The sequence below is a fragment of the Lineus longissimus genome, chromosome 1 (assembly GCF_910592395.1).
Source record: "Lineus longissimus chromosome 1, tnLinLong1.2, whole genome shotgun sequence".
In the NCBI taxonomy this organism is placed as follows: Eukaryota; Metazoa; Nemertea; class Pilidiophora; order Heteronemertea; family Lineidae; genus Lineus; species Lineus longissimus.
Genome location: NC_088308.1, coordinates 13,588,880 through 13,608,161, shown reverse-complemented (window position 1 = coordinate 13,608,161; position 19,282 = coordinate 13,588,880). Strand labels below are relative to the sequence as shown.

General features: G+C 38.3%; 1 protein-coding gene across 1 annotated transcript in view; it reads left to right on the top strand.

Moving 5' to 3' along the window:
* Positions 1-19,282, top strand: part of LOC135482751 (voltage-dependent T-type calcium channel subunit alpha-1H-like) — a 603,345-nt gene that overhangs the window by 265,638 nt on the left and 318,425 nt on the right. Inside the window, exons 9-10 of the mRNA XM_064763135.1 lie at positions 6,763-6,884; positions 10,201-10,352. Coding sequence (XP_064619205.1) covers positions 6,763-6,884; positions 10,201-10,352 — 274 coding nt within the window. The remainder of the gene's footprint in view (positions 1-6,762; positions 6,885-10,200; positions 10,353-19,282) is intronic.

Below are 19,282 nucleotides of genomic sequence, written 5' to 3'. Positions count from 1 at the left end.
GACAGGAAAAACATTATCAACAGAGGCAATGTAAAGCTAGGAGCATCATTGAGTGTTGCAATGGATTGTTGAAGCAACGCTTCAGATGCCTCAGGAAGGAGCTACATTACACTCCTGCAAAAGCATCTATGGTAATTCAGTCTTGCTGTGCTCTTCACAATGTTTCCGTCAGATACAAGTTGCCAGTCTTACATGATCCGGATAGTACAGACAATGATTCCTCTGATAGTGATGCTGGGGATGACGAGTTTCCTCCAAGGTACAATGATATGAACGGAAACCAAATAAGAGAGGAATTGGTTGCAACATTATAGACTGATTCATGGGGATAAGGGACCATCTCAAAGTAAAAGTAAAGCCAAAAATATTTGTTTATTTATCAATGACCCCCCCTTTAAAAGTTTGGTTGTCATTTGCCAAAATGCTTGTCAAACACGCTGCATGAAGGGCCTATATCCAACATAATTACATCACATAACGAACCGGCAGAGTGCCTCTGAGCAGATATTACCGCGTTTCAATTGAATTCCGACTGAGCGTTCGAGTAAATTTTAATGGGTGCTTGGTGGGTGAACCGTAGATTCACCTGCTAAAGGAAGGGCAGGCTAAAGGTACCTTCAAGCCAGTTTGTGAAACGCTCTGATTTTGTTCCTTTAAATTTTAAATAACTCCTTCCTTTATGGTTCCTTAAAGGAACTCCTTTAAAAAGTTTTATGAAACAGGCCCCTGGTCTTCAAGACAGTCTAAACTAAAGTTCTCTATTAAAGGTATGAAATTGTACATCCTTTCAATATTATTCATTTACTTAATTTTTTATTTTTACAGTGAATAAGGTGGTGCTGAGGCTTCAATATATGGGGCTTCAATATATGATGCTTCAACATATGAGGCATCAACATATGAAGGCAATGTTTGTGGTACATTAAACTAATGATAATAATGATGATGTATTACTTGCTTTTCAATTTCTGTAACATCTCTGTCTGTGCTAGTTTTTTTCCTTCCTCTAAAAAAAAGTATACTTAACCCTTTCACTGCCGGTAGCTTCTAATTTTTAGCTACCTCACCTGCCGGTAGGTTTCTTTGTTTTAACATGATTTTGAGTATGGATATTTCTCCACCCTGTAGAGAGAAAGCCTCTGGAGATAGAGCAAAACAATGTATATAAAAGTTGTTCAGTGTTGCCTAATCTTCAAAATGGGACCATAATTTGCCCTAATTTGCATACCGCCATCTTGAATTTATAATGAGGACGACAATTTTTTTGAAAAAACTATGTAATTGGCAAAACACAATATACACACTCTCATTATCGCTAATTTGTTCATCATTTACATCAAAGTCAGGATCTAAATCATCATCATCGACGAACTCCTCACCAGAGTCCGAATCGTTCACTTTATCCAGCTCATCAAGGACCTCAGACACAGTCAGTTTCTTCTTGGTCATTTTGGCTTCAAATTACTCGATAAACTTCTAAACATCGAAATATAAAACCCTCCGCCATATTTTGCTGAACCATCTATACTACCGCGCCATCTATCAAACTTTAAGCTAACCACGCTCAATAACGAAATTTCAATGGTTTTATAGTGTATGGATAATTGTCGCAGAAGTGCGCCTCCGGCAGTAAAGGGAATAATATTGATTGTCGCAGAAGTGCGCCTCCGGCAGTGAAAGGGTTAAGGGTTTCTACATCAAAACTGGTATCAGAACTAGCCTCCTTTTGTTTCTTTCTGATGGCATTCTTCAAGGAAATATACTTCTCCTTCTCCTTGAGGATTAAACTCAATTCCTCTGTAGATATGAACGAATCTGTTAATGATTTACTTACCAAATCATTGATAGGGTTAAATTGGAAATGGCCAATTGTGATATCTTCTCATGCTTTTCAATTTTCCTAAGTATGACCTTCTGAAAACTAGGTAGTGATGAAATAATGGCACTAGCTATTGTCACACCATCCAATGCAAAACCTATTGGAGTAGTGATGACTCCTGCTACTGCTGAAATACCAGCAGAGCTAGTAGCCACACTTGTGAAATATAGGGCATGGTTAAACCCAAAATCAAAAACTTTCTTGTATTTAATAAATGTTTTTCGTCTGCATTCAATCTCAGCTTCAAAGAACATTTTAACTTCGCTGATATGATTAAGTCTGAAACCTTGAGGATTCAAATCATGAGGGCTCAAATCATAAGGATTCAAATTATGAGGGTTTAAGTCAGACTTCGTCACGATAGGCTGGTTATTCTGTTCATCGATCATATTTTGATTACTAATACCTTGATGATTTAAATCTGGATAAAGCCTACTTGTGTCTTCCATTTAATTAATGCGAAAGGCTAGAATCAACAGCAGCATTACTATGTCTGTCTGTAGCATTAGTAGATCCAAGCTCCGCTTTGTGACGGAAGGTCGATGTAATTGATCTAGAACCAGTCGGTTTAATCACCACAGGGACAACAGGTGGTTTAGTCACTATGGGTTTGATGTCTTCAATTGGTGCTATTACTGGTTTATTATTTGATAACTCATGATTTGATGCCTCGTGATTTGATGCCTCATCTTTCTTTTCTAGTTCCTCTAGCTCTTTGTAAAACTGTTCTAATCTATTTTTCCAATTCTTTGGTCTTTTAGTGTATCCCCAAGTTCTATTCTTTCTTGAAGAGTAGAAATACTGAACCTTATTTTCCAGGTCTTCTGGTGTAATTAACTGAGATGTAGAATAAAAACTAGTAAATTGTTCAATTGTTTCATAACATAACTTTGAAAGTTCATTGATTAAACCATTCTTAATACAGTAATCATTTCTGAGTTTAAAATCATTAATCATAAAGCTAAGATAAAAATCAGGGTAATCCCCGAAATACTGTGATATCACTCTTCTCCAGTCTTGTATCACATTTTGATCTCGATAGACAAACCAGTTTTCATTATTCATCTTGGTCATAAAATTATTTGATCTGTCCCATTGCTCCTTAAATAGGGACCAGTAAATTTTATCTTATCCATAGGTCTCATTTTTACCCAAGCGTAACACAGTTCAGGGTAATATTTGAATTCCTTGATTGGTAAAACATGATCTAACTCTTCTTCAATTATTGGAGATAGACTCCTCTGGTATTCTGACCACCGTGAGAAGAAACTATCAGAACAACCTAGATTAAATGATGATGATTCTGATGATTTCAAGGCTGATGATTTCATATCTGAATTACCAGTTAACTCTCCTTTAGAAATACAGTTTAAACCTACCCTTATTTTATGACTCTCTCTATTACCACTCTTATTAAGATAACCTTTGTAGCTAGAGTCCCAACATGATCTACAGCTACCTCTATTTCCATTATTTTTTTAGCGAACTCAACATCACTTAGTAATTTAACTTCATTACATTTATTGCCTTTCTTAACTAATTACTTTAACACTGACCTTAGTATTCGCTAGAATCAATGTTTAACACAGTTTTTCATTTGATTAACTAACATAATAAATCATTTATTGATCTTGGTATGATACCAATTTTCTGTAGGTAAAATAATGTCCAAAAAGTAATAAATAAAACAAACTTGAGTTTAAGTATCTCTTCTATGCTAGGATATTTAGGGGAATCAATTTTGGTTTTACAATTCCTCCTTAGTAAGTAAGAGCAAAAAGTCGTTCCGATTGACATAAATAAAGATAGAAACAATGCACTTTCATTGACTAAACATGGCTTTATTCATCTTCATCCATTTATCGATATGAAAAAAAAATCACTAAGAAACTCTAATACAACTTTGTTGCTAAGGACTATGTCCTAATACAACTTTGTTGCTAAGGACGAAGTCCTGCTCTAATACAAATTTGTTGCTAAGGACGAAGCACTAATGCTGTAAAGATGCTATTTGATAGTTACTGATGTTTACCTGAGCATCAAAAACGACGAATATGTGCATTTTGTATGGCCCATTTCCTATTTCTTTTGTTATCAATAACTGTATTCCATCCTTTGTGTTTTGAAGCTTCTTACATGAACCGTGTAGACGATTGTCCTCTGTGGTTCTCAAGTCCAACCACAACCCGTAGTAATTCGAGTTACCGTAATACTTCTACATTGTCATGTAACATTCACTACTTTTCTTCAAATCCGCAGACATGAAGTGTTTCTTGATCTCATCCCATTGATCCAACATTTTCATTCCTTCAAAGAACACTTGATTAGAAACAGCCTCTGTTGTAATCTGTACTTTAGTGATATTTGGGTTTTCAAACATCTCAGAAACTTTAGATCCATTGGCATAATCAGACACGAATAGAAGTAATATGCCTTTAATTGATATCCTTGGAATATTGATGTTCTCGTTTATTAATGTTCCATTTGAAGTAACATTGACTGCCTTGAAATGGTCTACCAAATCGTGAAAGATTGAAAATCCAGAGTTGTACCTGATACTAAGTTGACTTGCAATAATCTTGTAAGTTACTGTATCGTACTCTAAACAGATATTTTTAAGTTTGTAGTTCATAGCTGCAGTGTTATTGGTTACTATTATTTCCTCCTTGGGTGCTAATGTAATCACAATAATCACATCCTCGGAAATTGGAAACTTGTAAAATGGAGCATGGTTGTTGAACAGTTCAAAAACTGTTGGAACGGATTTCAACCAATTTCCATGTGACCTGTTCACTCTTCAATAACCCTGAAATTCAGACAACTTTATAACCAAAATGCTATACTTAGACGGTATCGGTAATTTTATTTTGTGCCATTGAGCCAAGAAGAATAATATTATTCAATGGAATCAAAACTGGTGAAACTAGCCAGAAACTGTTCTCCCCATATCCACTGCAAATGACATGCATTACATTACCCGAGGTGAGCACATGATCCCCGGACCATTTCATTAATCTCTGTCATTTTACTGTCTGTACATTTTGTAACCATTGTATTTTCTTTTTAATGTTCTCCTTTTAGGAGGTTAATAAATATTATTATTATTATTATTATTATTAGTATTATTATTATTATTAGTGTTATTATTATTATTATTATTATTATTATTATTATTATCATTATACAGAGAGAGTGTTCACAAATCCTCTCTTTTTTGTAAAATGAGACATTTCACTAACCATAATTGCTCATACATGTTCATACAAACCACCAGTAAGTTAAAGTTTGAACAAAATTAGCCCAAAAACAAAGCATCCTTAGAACATAAAGTTTGTGATACTTCGCTAGTTTTTGAGGTTTCTTTGTGAAAGTGGGGTTTATAAAACCTTTTTTTTCTGCAAAGATAAATGATCTCTAGGCAAAATGGCATAACATTCTTGTTCAGGCAATTAGCGTCATCAATCAGACAGTGGTGTCAACATAATTTGACCAATATTGAAACACTTCATTTTTTAGATTAATGCAGAGGTAGTGCTTACAAATCCTCTATTTTAGGAAGGTGAGACTTTTCACTGCAGTTAACTGCAAAAACTGCTCATGTACTCATGTTGTCACATACCTAATAATCAGTCTGTCCAAGTTCTAATGAAATTGGCCCAAACATAAAGCTTCGAAGTAAAACAAAATGTCTTTTATCATCTTCGTAAAATTTCTGTTCATCAAAGTCACTACACGTATTTTCAAAAATCAACCATGCCACCCGTCGGAGTAGTCCTAGCTACACTAAGCAATGATACATGTATATACTCTGTTTCCTCATGTACACCGTCTTCCTATACCGCTAATACAAAAATAAGTGTCGATACATTGGGTGGGGTACACAATAGGGTTCACCACTTGCGGGGTGGTTTTTCTCTGCGCACGTGATGAAAGGGCATTGTCCATTTGTTCCGCCTCGGTTACGGCATGAATAAAGCCCAAACACTAGTGTCTGGTTATACAACCCATTCAATTCCTTTAAAATCCCATCGACCAATGGTAGTGGACTGCAAGAAGTGGGTGTCTCTGATCATAGGTCTGCGCCACAATCCGAGACAATCAGTCCAATCCAAGAGGCCTAACCTTTGTATTAGGTATGTGAGGTATTCATCCCTTCGGGTACTTAAATATGGTGCCTAAAGATGGTATACTTGAGGAAAAAGAGTATATTAAACATTGTATATATATACTAGTAATTAATCTCTACTTGGGGTGCCACAGGCTTGTTTATGCACGTCAGGTTATGTAATAATCACACAAAGCAGCAGTGACCCATATCCTCAACCTAAAGGAGGTGTTAAACCCTGCTGCCCTTATTGGATTAGTTATTTATATGTAATGGGGAGGGCAGCTGATCTATGGAACAGCTTCCTTGCTATTTTGTGGGGTTGAGGGATAAGGCTCACGCTTTGGTTGAGAACAATGGACGATCTTGAGAGAAGATAAAACAGAATCCGAATCCGGATCAAGGGCTCCACAAACGTAATTAAGTCACATAATTTGTTATTTACATGTAGGTCACGATACCTAATTTGCATTAATAAGCATAGTTTTTCTAATTAGTAATTGAATTTTAGTTAATAGGTTATTGATGAGAACCAGTTGTTTGTATCAACATCTTATGTTTATGGAGCACCAGGCTTGAGAGAAAAAAGATCCAAAAATCCCTCAATTTTACTCAGTACAGGACTGGCACATACCTGCAGTAACGAAAGGGTTAAGGGTAAATTCAGGATCTTCGAGTTACAACGCACAAAAAGTTGAACCTCTGCAAGAGCATTTCAATATATGGTTTGAAATTAGCTTGGAGTTAATAAATGAGACTGAGTGCTTTGTATTTTCAGGTCACTGGAGAAAGTTCTGTGATAAAGTAAAAACAGTAACAGACGGGAACATTTTTCAACGTGGAATACTACTAGCAATTCTTATCAACACACTTAGCATGGGAATTGAATATCATAATCAGGTTTGTATACAACATCAAATGACATGGTAAACAACTGATACTGTGGAACAGGAACATTTTGCATATTTTCCCTGAGTGGATCATGCTAGAAAAATCAAATATTTTGGCATGATGTCTGCAGGGAATCTAGGTAATAAAGGTACAGGAAAAAAAGGTACAGGAAGAAAAGGTACGGAAATAAAGGTACAGGAAATGAAAGTACTGGAAAAAAAGTATCGGAAAAAAAGGTATTGGAAAAATAGGTACACAAAATGGCATAAATAGGTAAAAAACGTACACAAAATTTTTGTTTTTGGCTCACAACACCGTGAGTCTATACAACACCGCAGTGTCTGTCGTCCGTCGTCGTCATCCGTCGTATCCCATTTCAAAAACAGTGGCATGTTTCTTAATCGCTAAAGCTATGGACTCAAAACTTTGTATGCATGACCCCCTAGGTCCGATAACCTTTGACACTGAAATTCGGTCCAGTCTGATTCTTGACTTGGTCACCTGGGGGCCAAAATTGAAAACAAAAATAGTGTGATATCTCACTTATTAGTGATTCATTTTTGATGAAATTTTTATGGTAGGCCGCATATATATATATTAGCAAGCATATATCACATATCATACGTGTTTTTGATTTGACCTATTTTTCAAGGTTGCATAGGTCAAATGGCGTCAATGTGCCATTTGGGTGTAACTGTGGCACGTTTCTTAACTGGTAGGGCTATGAGCTTGGAATTTTTATACAGGACCCCCTAGGTCAGATGACCTCTGACAGCAAATTTTGGTCTGATCTGATTCTTCACTTGGCCACCAGGGGGCCAAAACTGAAAACCCCAAACATATGATATCTCACTTTTCAGTGATTTTCTTTTGATGAAAATTTTATAGTAGGTACTCCCAGCCAGGATACATCACATATCTTAGAGGTTTTCGATTTGACTTATTCTTCAAGGTCATAGTGGTCAAATGGTGTAAATTGGCCGTTTGAGCGTAACTGTGGCACGTTTCGTAACTGCTAGGGCTATAGGCTTGAAACTTTGTACACGAGACCCCCTAGGTCAGGTTACCTCTGACACTGAATTTTGTTCTAATCTGTTTCTCGACTCGGACACAAGGGGGCAAAAAGTGAAAACCTAGAAAGTGTGATATCTCGCTCATTAGTGATTCGTATTCGATAAAGATGTTATGGTTGGTACTCCCAGCAAGGATACATTACATATTTACAGGTTTTTGATTTGACCTACTTTTCAAGGTCAAAGAGGTCAAATGCCGTGAATTTGCTGTTTGGTGGCCTAACTATGGCATGTTTCTTAACTGCAATGACAATTAAGTTCATATTTGTTGCACATTATCCCAAATGTAAGGTTGGCCTAAGTTCAGGACTTCCACATGGACATATGAAGTGCCCTATGATGTACCTCAGACTCTTCTTTGGTCATATCTCAAGGAACATTCATTGTCAATTAAGTTGTTACCTTAATACCGGTGAGCACAATGGTCCCTGGCCTTTTCATTGAATATTGTTTGAATTCTCTTTTTTTCTATTCATAACTTTAACTTTATTTGTTGCGTAGGCATTGCATAGGCCTTAGAAATAGGTATATCAAATTTCCAGTATACCGTTATGGTTTTCAATAGTGAAAACACGGCTATCAAGATGATGCTGATTGTTAAGATTCTAGGACAGTTCCCTCTGTAAAAGGGTTAACTGATAAATGTACCAGTGTTCAAGTTAAATTGCATTTAATCAATTAACATTCATAGAGCTGGACCCAATTAACAATATGCCTGGCCAATTGGGTCTTAACAGACAAAGTATTAGATTTAAGACCAAACACAGGCTATTTAGGGAAATTGGCGGGAATCTTGATGTGAAATGCCAGGTAGGATGCCAGTTGCGCATCGTGTATTGTGTATTGCGCGGTTCGTACCTCAAATTAAATAATCGCCTCGTGTATTGCGCGGTTCGTACCTCAAATTAAATAAATTACGTTACAGACCTAGATCATTTAGAGTACTGACCGACGATCATTGACCAATCACCCGACAAAACGATGCACGATATGAATCCAGGATGATACGAACCAACAGGAACCAGGAAAAAGATGACGGACCGCATCCTCACCAATGATGTGATAATCAATGACCTGATTTTACCTTGAATCGGGGTCAACCACCTGCATCCCATTTTAATTAGAATCGGTCGGTTTAGGAGTCAGTCATTTCCAATTTCAACATCTTGCTAACACATCAGTGAACTCGCCGCTATAAATCATGTACGACTAGTTATCCAAGACAAAATTGTTCTGGTAGACCCTGGCATGTGTATTGTGAACATGGCATAAATATCCAAACATCAACATCAGAGAATCATCATTATTTCTTCTAAAACATGTGTATGATGTGACGAAATAATTAATTATTCTTAACATGCATGCATAACCTCGAGATGCTGTATCGAGCACTTAGATAGGTGTACCTGCCGTCTTGTGCCGTAATAGGGATGCCGCGGTAGGCCTAGAGCAACCTATATGGGGTGCCATTTCGACCAGTTTCGAGCAAAAAGAGACGTGTTTCACTAGTGTTCCTGCCGTACAACCACTGTCATTAGTGGTTTTACCACTTTTAGAGCTATCTTCACCATTCTACAGTCTCCAAGCACTACACTGGTCTTGGACTCAAATTTGCTGATATGCTTATTTGTAATTTCGTTTAATTTCTAGTCCATTTGATGAGGGGTAAACTTGAAGGGTAACATCTGAAAGTGCCCCTTGCAGCCGCCATCTCGAATTTCTGATCTCTTGATTGGCCACCCGTTCATGATGGTTTGTCCGACGGATTTCCTGGCCCTTTGTGTCAGCGTTGAAAGGAGGACATTTTAGCACTGAAATTCACCACCGATAAGTCGGCATGCATAGATACATGTAATGACCTTACATGACATATCACACGGGTGTTTGAATTGACCGACTTTTCAAGGTCACAGAAATCAAATAGCCTAAAGTGGCTAGTGGCGGCATGTTTCGTATATTTTACTGGAGCTATTGACTTTAAAATTGGTACATATATGTTGCCCTATGTTATGAATCCTTGCAGACTAAATTTCAGCCAGGTTTGATGTCTGGTTTTGCCACCATGTGGTTAAAGTTGAAAATTAAGGGCTTGATCATTGGCAAATTTTCATCATACATAATAAACTGTCTGTCAGGAGGTGAGCACAATGGCCCTGACCATTTCATTTTCTGTTTCTTGACAATTTAAAGATCTACTTTCATGTTGTTTTGTGAGAAATACATCTCATTTAGCAAGATTCTTTCTTTTCTAGCCTGATCGATGGACATTGGTTTTGGAATACAGCAATATATGTTTCTGTGCCATCTTTGCTGCAGAGATGACTCTCAAATTGATTGCTGAGGGTTTATTTGGATACATTAGCAATGGCTTCAATGTCTTTGATGGAATAATTGTGGTACTAAGGTAAGTCAACTGCTGCAAAAGAACCCTTTTACTTCTGGTTATGTGCATGTTGAGTTATTTCACATGTTCCCATGATTTGCTGGTGATTTGCATAGCTTGCACTCTATGAATTGGGTTGAAATTGTGACCTTTACAACACAATACATTTAAGTATATAAGGCATGTTATGGGATGAAATGAGATATATTTAACCCTTGGGACCCTGGGTTCCCAAGAGGTACCCAACACCGTACCCTGGGTTCCTTAGGTAGTGAGAGGGTATTTGAAAATCTAGAATAAAAATTATAAGAGAAAGACCTTTCAAGTAAAGTTTGTGATGTTCCTCTAGCTTTCCTCTATCTATAAAAAAAGAGTCCTGAATGAAAGAAGATGCCCCCATTTCTTTAAACGGAGGCGAAAATGCGAGTGGTGGCCACTTTCTCGACATTTCCACCGAAATCGGCTCTTTCCCAGCCCAAGGCACCCTGCTGGGCTGCCCTATAAAACGATTGTCTGCTTGACTGGTGTCAGAAACACGCTGAGCGATGGGAGAGACATCCTGTGGTAGGTGGCTGAACTAATACTCTTTCAGTAGCTGATAGCAAAGGGCCATAACCATTTGGTACCAAAACCGGCCGCTCATGTATATGTAACTCTTGTCCATGGCACAGAAACCAGTGGCTCGGGTTCTAGGGGATAAGGGATATTTCAATTATAATGAGTCTGTACAGTCCAGTATATAAAATGATGATCCGGAACATCAAAACTATGTGTGATAATGAGGCAATCTTTTCCAGTATTCTCTTGGTATAATGCAATTTTCTTTGGAAATTGCAGTATACACCCATTATATCTCATTATTACATCATTATGTGTCATTATATGGGTCAGGATATGTCAGTAATACCGGCCATATCATGGGACGTATGCAGAAATGTTGACACATATTGAGAATATATCTTTCAGTATGATGAGAATTATCTACGTGTCCTTTAAAGTAATGAGTTAATTGGCTCACCTCATGAGCCCATGCGATGACGTGGCATCTGTTGTCGTCGTCCGTCGTCGGCTTATGTTAACGCGGCACATATCGTAACCACTTGAGGTCTGGACCTAAAACTTTGTGCACATGTACTCTGGGGCCATTCACACCAGATTTCATTCCAAAATTATTCTTGGTTTGGCCAACAGGGGGCGTACTGCAAAAACATAAATCATGCTATTGGACCTGTGATTTTGGGCGGATTTTTATGAATTTTTTTTGATAGGTACTCCTACCAAGGCTAAGACAATACCACCATTGAATATTCAGAGGTTGTAGGCTCCAGACCTATCCCTTAGACACGAGTATGTTTTTTAACTGTCACTGAGTGCATATTTGGAGAGGTATCTACACTACTAAATCTATAGACTTCCAAGGAAATCACGGCAACCGTGCGCACTGTCTCTTTGAAACTTCACCTAACCTTGCACTACCTTTCCGTTCACAAAATGATCGATTCTCAGTCTAAACATTTGCCGGGAATGTGGACTTTTTAGCGATTTTATTCAGGAATTTTGTCTGATCTAAAACTCACGGAAATTGCCGGACATTGCCGAAGTTGACCGTTCCGTGTTGATGACGTCATCAGTAGCGAACAAAGTGACAGACCACTGAAGAGCAGTCAACTTGCAACTTTCGCCCTGCCATCTGTTGGAGACTTCAGGAACCAAAATGTCTCGTATCTTGCTGAAGAAAAATTACTAATGTGGTTGTGGCTTAAGCCATACCATGGGTAACTCTACTAGTTGAAAAAATATTTGGTGTGGCAAGTCTAAAGATATAAAGGAATTATTTGATGAAAAAATTTAATTTGAATTTTGCTAATATGGCAATAGGGGAGTGTTTTGAGATTTTTCTGCCAGTTGGCTGAAAAGAGTGGAAATATCAGCGTTTGTCCAATTTGTCGATTGTCAAAAAATTTCCTTGGTCAACTGCCAGGTTACTTTTCACCATTTACTTGCCCGATTGTCCGGAATATCTAATCAACATTTCAGATTTACAACCCAACGCAGTATTTGATGCGACATGGTCAAACATTTTAACTGCTTAAAGGTTTAAAAAATCAATGGTGGTCTTGTCTCAACATTTACACTACATTTTGGGTCAAATCACTATAATTCATTTAGAATATTGCATTGCTGTTGATTTAAGGTCAAAACAAGCTAAAGCAATGAGAAAAAAAACTTAATTTGACCCCAATATGTGCCAACCTAGCCCCTGTCTAAGTTCGGTTTCATTTTGACAAATCTTATTGTCTGGCCATTCATTACGTAATTTCTTTGAAACAACGTAGGCCTTGATTCTGAAAGTTGTTTCCTGAGCAGCAAAGATATTCCTTAATCACATTCTAAATTTTCAGCCTCATAGCTTGCTTATTGTGGCCAGGGCTGGTCTTTGATCTTGGTGCTGTTGGCTGGAAAATCGTGACTTTTTTCGTTTTTGTCCTCTTTTGTCGCTTTTTGCAGTTTTACCACTCTTGTCAATGTCTCGCAATGTCTCTTAGTCCAGTGGCAGAGCCGAAAAGCGTGGAATAAGGTCTGAACGCAATTTTTTTGCAGTTTCCTTATCTATGACGTGTGCTGGTCCAGAATCTGTCGGGTGCCAGGCTGGCACCCTTGGGCGATTTAAGATATCTTCGTTTCCATGGCAACCACTTACAGAAATCGTGTCTTGATCAAACCCATTTTCTCCTCAACTTTGTACTCATATCAAAACTTTGTACGCATGACCCCCCTAGGTCAGATAACCTTTGACACTGAATTTCGGTGACCAAAAATTTGAATAGTGCCATATTTGCTTATTACTGATTCGTTTTTGGTAAACATTTTATGGTAGATACTCTTAGCAAGGATACATCACATATGTACGGGTTTTTGATTCGACGTACTTGTCAAGGTCACAGAGGTCAAATGGCGTAAATTGGCCATTTGAGATTAACTGCGGCACATTTCTTAACCCCGAAAGCTATGAACTTGAGACTTTGTACAAATGATCCCCTAGGTCAGGTGACCTCTGACCCTGAATTTCAGTCCGGTCTGATTATCAACTTGGCCACCAGGGGGCCAAAAGTGAAAACCTAGAAAGAGTGATATCTCGCTTATTAGTGATTCGTTTTCAATAACATTTTTATGGTAGGTTCTCCTAGTAAGGATGCATCACATATATGATTGTACGTATTCGTTGAGGTCCTGCTACACTGGTCGCAGTGCGCTTTCCATCCTTACCAGAGAAAATACACGAGTCCACATTCATCGAGTGCATTTCTACCTGAAAACCGAAACATACATGTAGTGTAACTGATAGAATGAACGTCATCCATGTTCATCGATCCTAACAACTCAACCCTGACTAAACTGTTATGTTAAAAATGTTAAATGTTATGTTAAATGTTAACTCAGGATCTTGAATTCACCTCTCCCACTGTCTTTACTTCAACTGCAGTATGTTTTAATTTAGTCAAGTTCCCTTTATGTGTTAACAGTGTTGGACACACTATTAATATAGAGATGCTGTTTTAAATGTGTGCAAGTTAAATCTTAAAAGACATGTCAGATTTTCGGTATTAGTGCTACAAATAAAGAGTATTGTAATAATAGTAATTACCTATTATGAATTTATACTAGTATTCTTGACATGGACCTTATCGCAGCATACAATGTTTTCTTAAACTTCGTTTGTCTTTGGGGACACTGAAAAGAAATAATACAATGGTCACTAATATCATTTATTAAGTAGACCCGAAATATATATTACAGTTATTCCAATTTTTACCATTAGAACTCCACGAAGAAATATATTTTGACCATTGTATAGCTATTGCAAATAATACGTACCCTTTCATGTAGCCCTTCCATCATCAACGAGAAACGCGCGTAAGGTTGGTTTGGCAAATACTACTCCTTGATCGATACCCAAAAGAACCTGAAAAAATAAGTGGTGTATTAAAGTCCCAGCCTGAAATCACGCCTGTCTACAACATATCAATCAATCGTGATATTATCCACTTCTGATTTCTCAATATCAACATTAAGGCGGGCGCATATACATTATATCATGGACCTCTATCTTGTTCCATATGACCATTGACCTCTAGATATGATATCCACACACATTCCCAGCTGGAGCTTCGGACGAATGTCCGCAAGTGCTTTTTTTTCAATTAACGATATTGCCAACTGATTTTGCACGGATATGATCTTTCTTTCATTTAACACAAACGCTGGCCGCACGCAGTGTCATAAAACTTATTAACAGAGACATTTTTATGAGCCAAAATAATGATCGGCTAGAAAATGGAAAAGTAGCCCTGGCTGTACATGGCCTACTGCGGAGCCAAGAGAGGGGAAAAGTCTTTAAAATCAATGCTTACATATATGACAAACATGCCTGGAATCCACAAGACATCAGATAATATTATGCTACCAAATGTTCTTGGCCAATAGCGTAACTCGATTCACATCATGTGATTTCAAGTCATCACATCGTATCGGATCCAAAAAAGCAATAACGGATCCAAAAAAATGTTGTAACGGATCCTAAAATATACATTTTGTATATTTCATTAAAAACAAATTGTTTCATTATTTTCCTTTGGATTGATTTCTTTGCCAAGACATTTGGTTGCATAATATAGCAAATAGTGGATGTTTAAGGTCGTCCAATATGGAATTTTGCAAAATTCCATATCGGACTCCCAAACATCCACTATTTGTATAAAAATGTGCTTCACTAATTGGCAACAAATAAATGTAACAGAGAAGTTAAAAAAACGTTGATTCCTTGGTAAATTGCGCGAAAAAAACTGTGCTCCACTGCTTTGGCATCAATTCCTCCAAAAAGACTGCTTTCAAGTTTGTCTTCATTGTTTGAAATATGACGTTATGACGTTGGACATTTGAATTTAAAAATCCGGAAAGTCAAACCACTATGCGATACTCTTATACTTTAAGTGATACTATGATGTGATTTACAACTTTGCGGAAATACGTCCGTTTTAAATTGTTGATCACAAATGTAAAGCTCAAATTTTCCATTTTCGATTAGATTTAATATAAAATCACTGTTTTAATCGCGTCAGACTGGCCAACTGCCGAAGACATTTTGAAAAACCCGCACTAAGTCACGTGACCTCATGATGTCACAACATGAACAAGTCAGACCAGCGAATATTTTCCTATTTGCTCTAGGAAGGAGCTATATCCGCAGTAGTTCGCGTACGCTCAGGAAAATCTAATGAATATTAAATGAGGTCTAAAAATAGTTTTAGGAATACCATTATTATGACGTCAGCGATGGAATTTCCTGGTTGGACTAGGAAATTTATGATGAAACGACTAGGACTGTGGACTTTGGGGGGAGGGGCCCTCCCTTCCCTTACTTCGTTACTTCGAGATTTTTTCCAAATGTGCTGAAAGACCCCCAACAGCAGACGAATTTGGAGTTGGTTCTCGAAGTTGTGTTCCGGCGGAGCATCAGGAGGAGAAGATGAACCACCGGCTGGTGACCTCTTGACTCAAACTTCATGGTGACGGCCCGGTTCTTTGATAGGGTCAGGCCAGCGGAAAACCCCAACACCTTCAGTTTTGCTGGTGTTGCCGCAAACCATTGCAGCACAACGCCACCCAACAACCCTTTTCTTCTTCTTCTCCATAATCTTCAGTTCTTATCGTGTATATATTGTGTAAGGACAGGATGGAATGTCAATGGTCAATGGCAGTTGTAAGTAAGCAAATGAAATTTTTTTTTTCTCGGGAATGTAAACTACTGCGACCGCGAAAATGTTCATGTTGTGACGTCATTAACGAAAACGTCGTCGGCGTAGCGCGATTTCAACGGCATCGAAGTGAGCCATCCGGGCGGGATTAAAACCATGAATTTCTAGAAAATGTGCATTTCAATTCGAAAACCTTACCGATTTATGAGAAAGTGATGTAGTCATTTGTCAAAAACAGCTAAAACATTATATGGTGAAATGTGACACGAGTTACCCTTTAATGACAAACTACAAAGTGAGGAAAGTTGGCTTATATGAGATCGTCACCTTGACCTTTTCTTTTTAAATAAGGCTAGATGTCAGCCTTATATCATCTTTGCACCATTTATGCGAGAAGTGCTCATTTGCAAGTTATGCTTGATACGTCATTTTTAAAGTCATTATCTACGGTAATAAACACATTATTATAATCAAACATGCCAGTAATTAGCAAGAGGAAATTGATGTTATGAAAAAAGACTTTCAAAAAAGTGCATTTTGCGCAATGACCTTGACTTTTCCCAGTGACCTTGACCTTTAACCATCTTTTTATTGCACTAAAATGGTAGCCGGTGTTGATTTACATATATTCATTTGTTTTATTTGTGTAAATACGACTTCTATGTCGGAAGAAAAAGCGATTTATAAGTGGTTGCCATGGAAAAGAAGATATCTTTCATTGCCCAAGGGTGCAGCCTGGCACCTGACGGATTCTGGACCGGGAGATAACATAGATAGAGAAACTGCCAAAAAACTGGTTCAGACCTTATTGCACGCTTAAGCCCAAAAAGGGGGCAACTGGACTATCTCATTTCTCCAAAAATGTCCAGATATCACTTTCCTTTATTGAAGAGTTGTGGGATGTCATCTACATTAGGAAAAATCAAGTTTGAAAGCATGCAGTATTTGGTCAAACATTGACAATTTAACTGCTTAAAGGCTTAATAAATCAATGGTGGTCTTGTCTTAGATACATCACATATCATACGGGGTTTTTTTGGCCAATTTTTCAAGGTCACAGAGGTCAAAGTTCTCCGAAGAAAGAGTTATTTCCACGACTGCCGTGGACCGAAGAGCAAAAATGAGCTTGCGTCCACTACATTTTTGATTAGTGGTATATGCCCTCTGTGTACGTGTCTGTGGCATACCTTGCAAATCAGGGAACATTAATGATATTGTCAATTGTTTTGTCGTGGAGTTCAGCTTTTTTATGAAAAATAAAAAAATGAATATTCACTTGAAAATGAACCACGGAAAGAATATAGAAAATAAAAAATAATCTCGAGTTTGAGATTCGAACCCAGGCGCATGCATCATAGGCAGGTGTTTTGACCATCAGGCCACTGGAGATTCTATTGGAGCCAAGGGACTCTCTTACTTCTGATCTAAGTCTTGAACATTGTTTTTCGCCCAGTGTTGTAAAAGAATTCAGATGCAAAACATGAGGAAACCAGCCCTGTAAAAATTCTCTCCTAACCATCCCCCACCAACTAATCGAAAATGCCTTAGATGCCGGGGGATGGATATTTGATGAGGGGAGAGTTTCTGAGGAATAGTTTATTGACTTTAGCTCTCAGCTTATCTGTGCCAGGTAACCTCCTGCTGAGTTGCCCGACCAAAAGCTGAGGTCAACATATGTTGTTACATAACCGATCTTGCTATCACATCCTGGTTGCCTTGTAGTCGACCAAATTACTGCTAATTTTGCCTCATCACAGTAAATTAGTCCTCATCATGCTGATATTTGGGAGAAAGTTGTTACTTCAGTTGTGTGTCTTAGGGAAGTCGGAAGTATAATATGTCTCCTGACCGCGAGTAAAATTTCAGTTAGCTATGGATATGAACGAATCAAGTAAAGCAAAGCCCAGACAGCGTGTCCAAGCTGTGGACCAACTTGGTAGATGGGAGGATGCCCGTATAGTGCGCATCACAGAAAAAGGGTACTTCGTCCACTTCCTAGGCTGGTCAAATGAATGGGACCTCGACGTTAGTGCAATAGAAGTTCGTGCCCCCTTAACTCTTTGGACTGCAGGTATGTTTATATTATTAATATTCTTCTCTCAATTTGATTTCGATTTCCCGTCTCATTGCCCCAGTGTTTGATAGGCCTACAAATCTTATGGAGTTGTAATACAACCACACCCATTGATGATACACCGCGCCTAAATAGGATAAACTATAGCTGCTTAAGTTCATCATTCTCTCTGGACTTGAATCAATGAATATGGACAAACAGTTCAGTCTTGGAAATTAATGTATCCTTTTTTTCGGACTAAGGCCTATGGCATGTAACGAAGATTGTCCTTCAGATGACTTTACTGACTGACTATTCAGTCCATTAGAAAATTAGATGAACTGCATCAATAATATCATAACATTCTCTATTAATAATGATGTCCTCCGTATGAGCGTAACAAAAAAGACTGATTTCTTTTGGCGGTAGCATAAGTGAAATAGTTAGGCCTACCAGTGTTGAAAGTATGACCTACCTGAGAATGGCTTGTGGTATTCGACTCGATGACTCGACGACGCGATGGCTCGATGACGCGATCGTTGCTATGGATTTTGCTAAAATACGGAATCCCATGATCCTGGTCTCCGGGCTACCGCTGCAACAGCAGAGGTTTTAGCTCGGCCTTCCCATACCCAGCTACGGTATGTAGAAGGATGTGCCCCCCCCCCCCCCCCCAGCCATGGCCACTGAAGATTGGTCCCCGCGATTGATTTTGATATTTAAAGGACTCGCGGAAGTTTCATAGCATGCAAAATGACCGGAGATTTAATTGACAAACAAGCTTCTAGTGGCCAATGTCAGATGTCATGTGGTAGTCTGTCAACAATCGGAATTTCGCATATGTGCAGTTTTTTAGACTCAGTCACTCAGTCCCTCTTCCGCCCCTTGACATCTGCCCCCCCCCCCCCCAATACATCAGCCCCTATACATGCTTTCCGAAATTGGTGGCTTGCATTGGAACTAACTTTTTCCCCCTTGTCCGTCATTAAAGGCATCCAAGTGTGTTGGTCAACCATGACTATCTCCTTTGTCCCTCCACCACAGGCCTAGTTTCCCCTTATGACATCACTATTTCGGACACTCAGCGCCCCATTTCTGGAAAGGTGTATAGGACATTTAATATTGCCGTGCTGAACGGATAT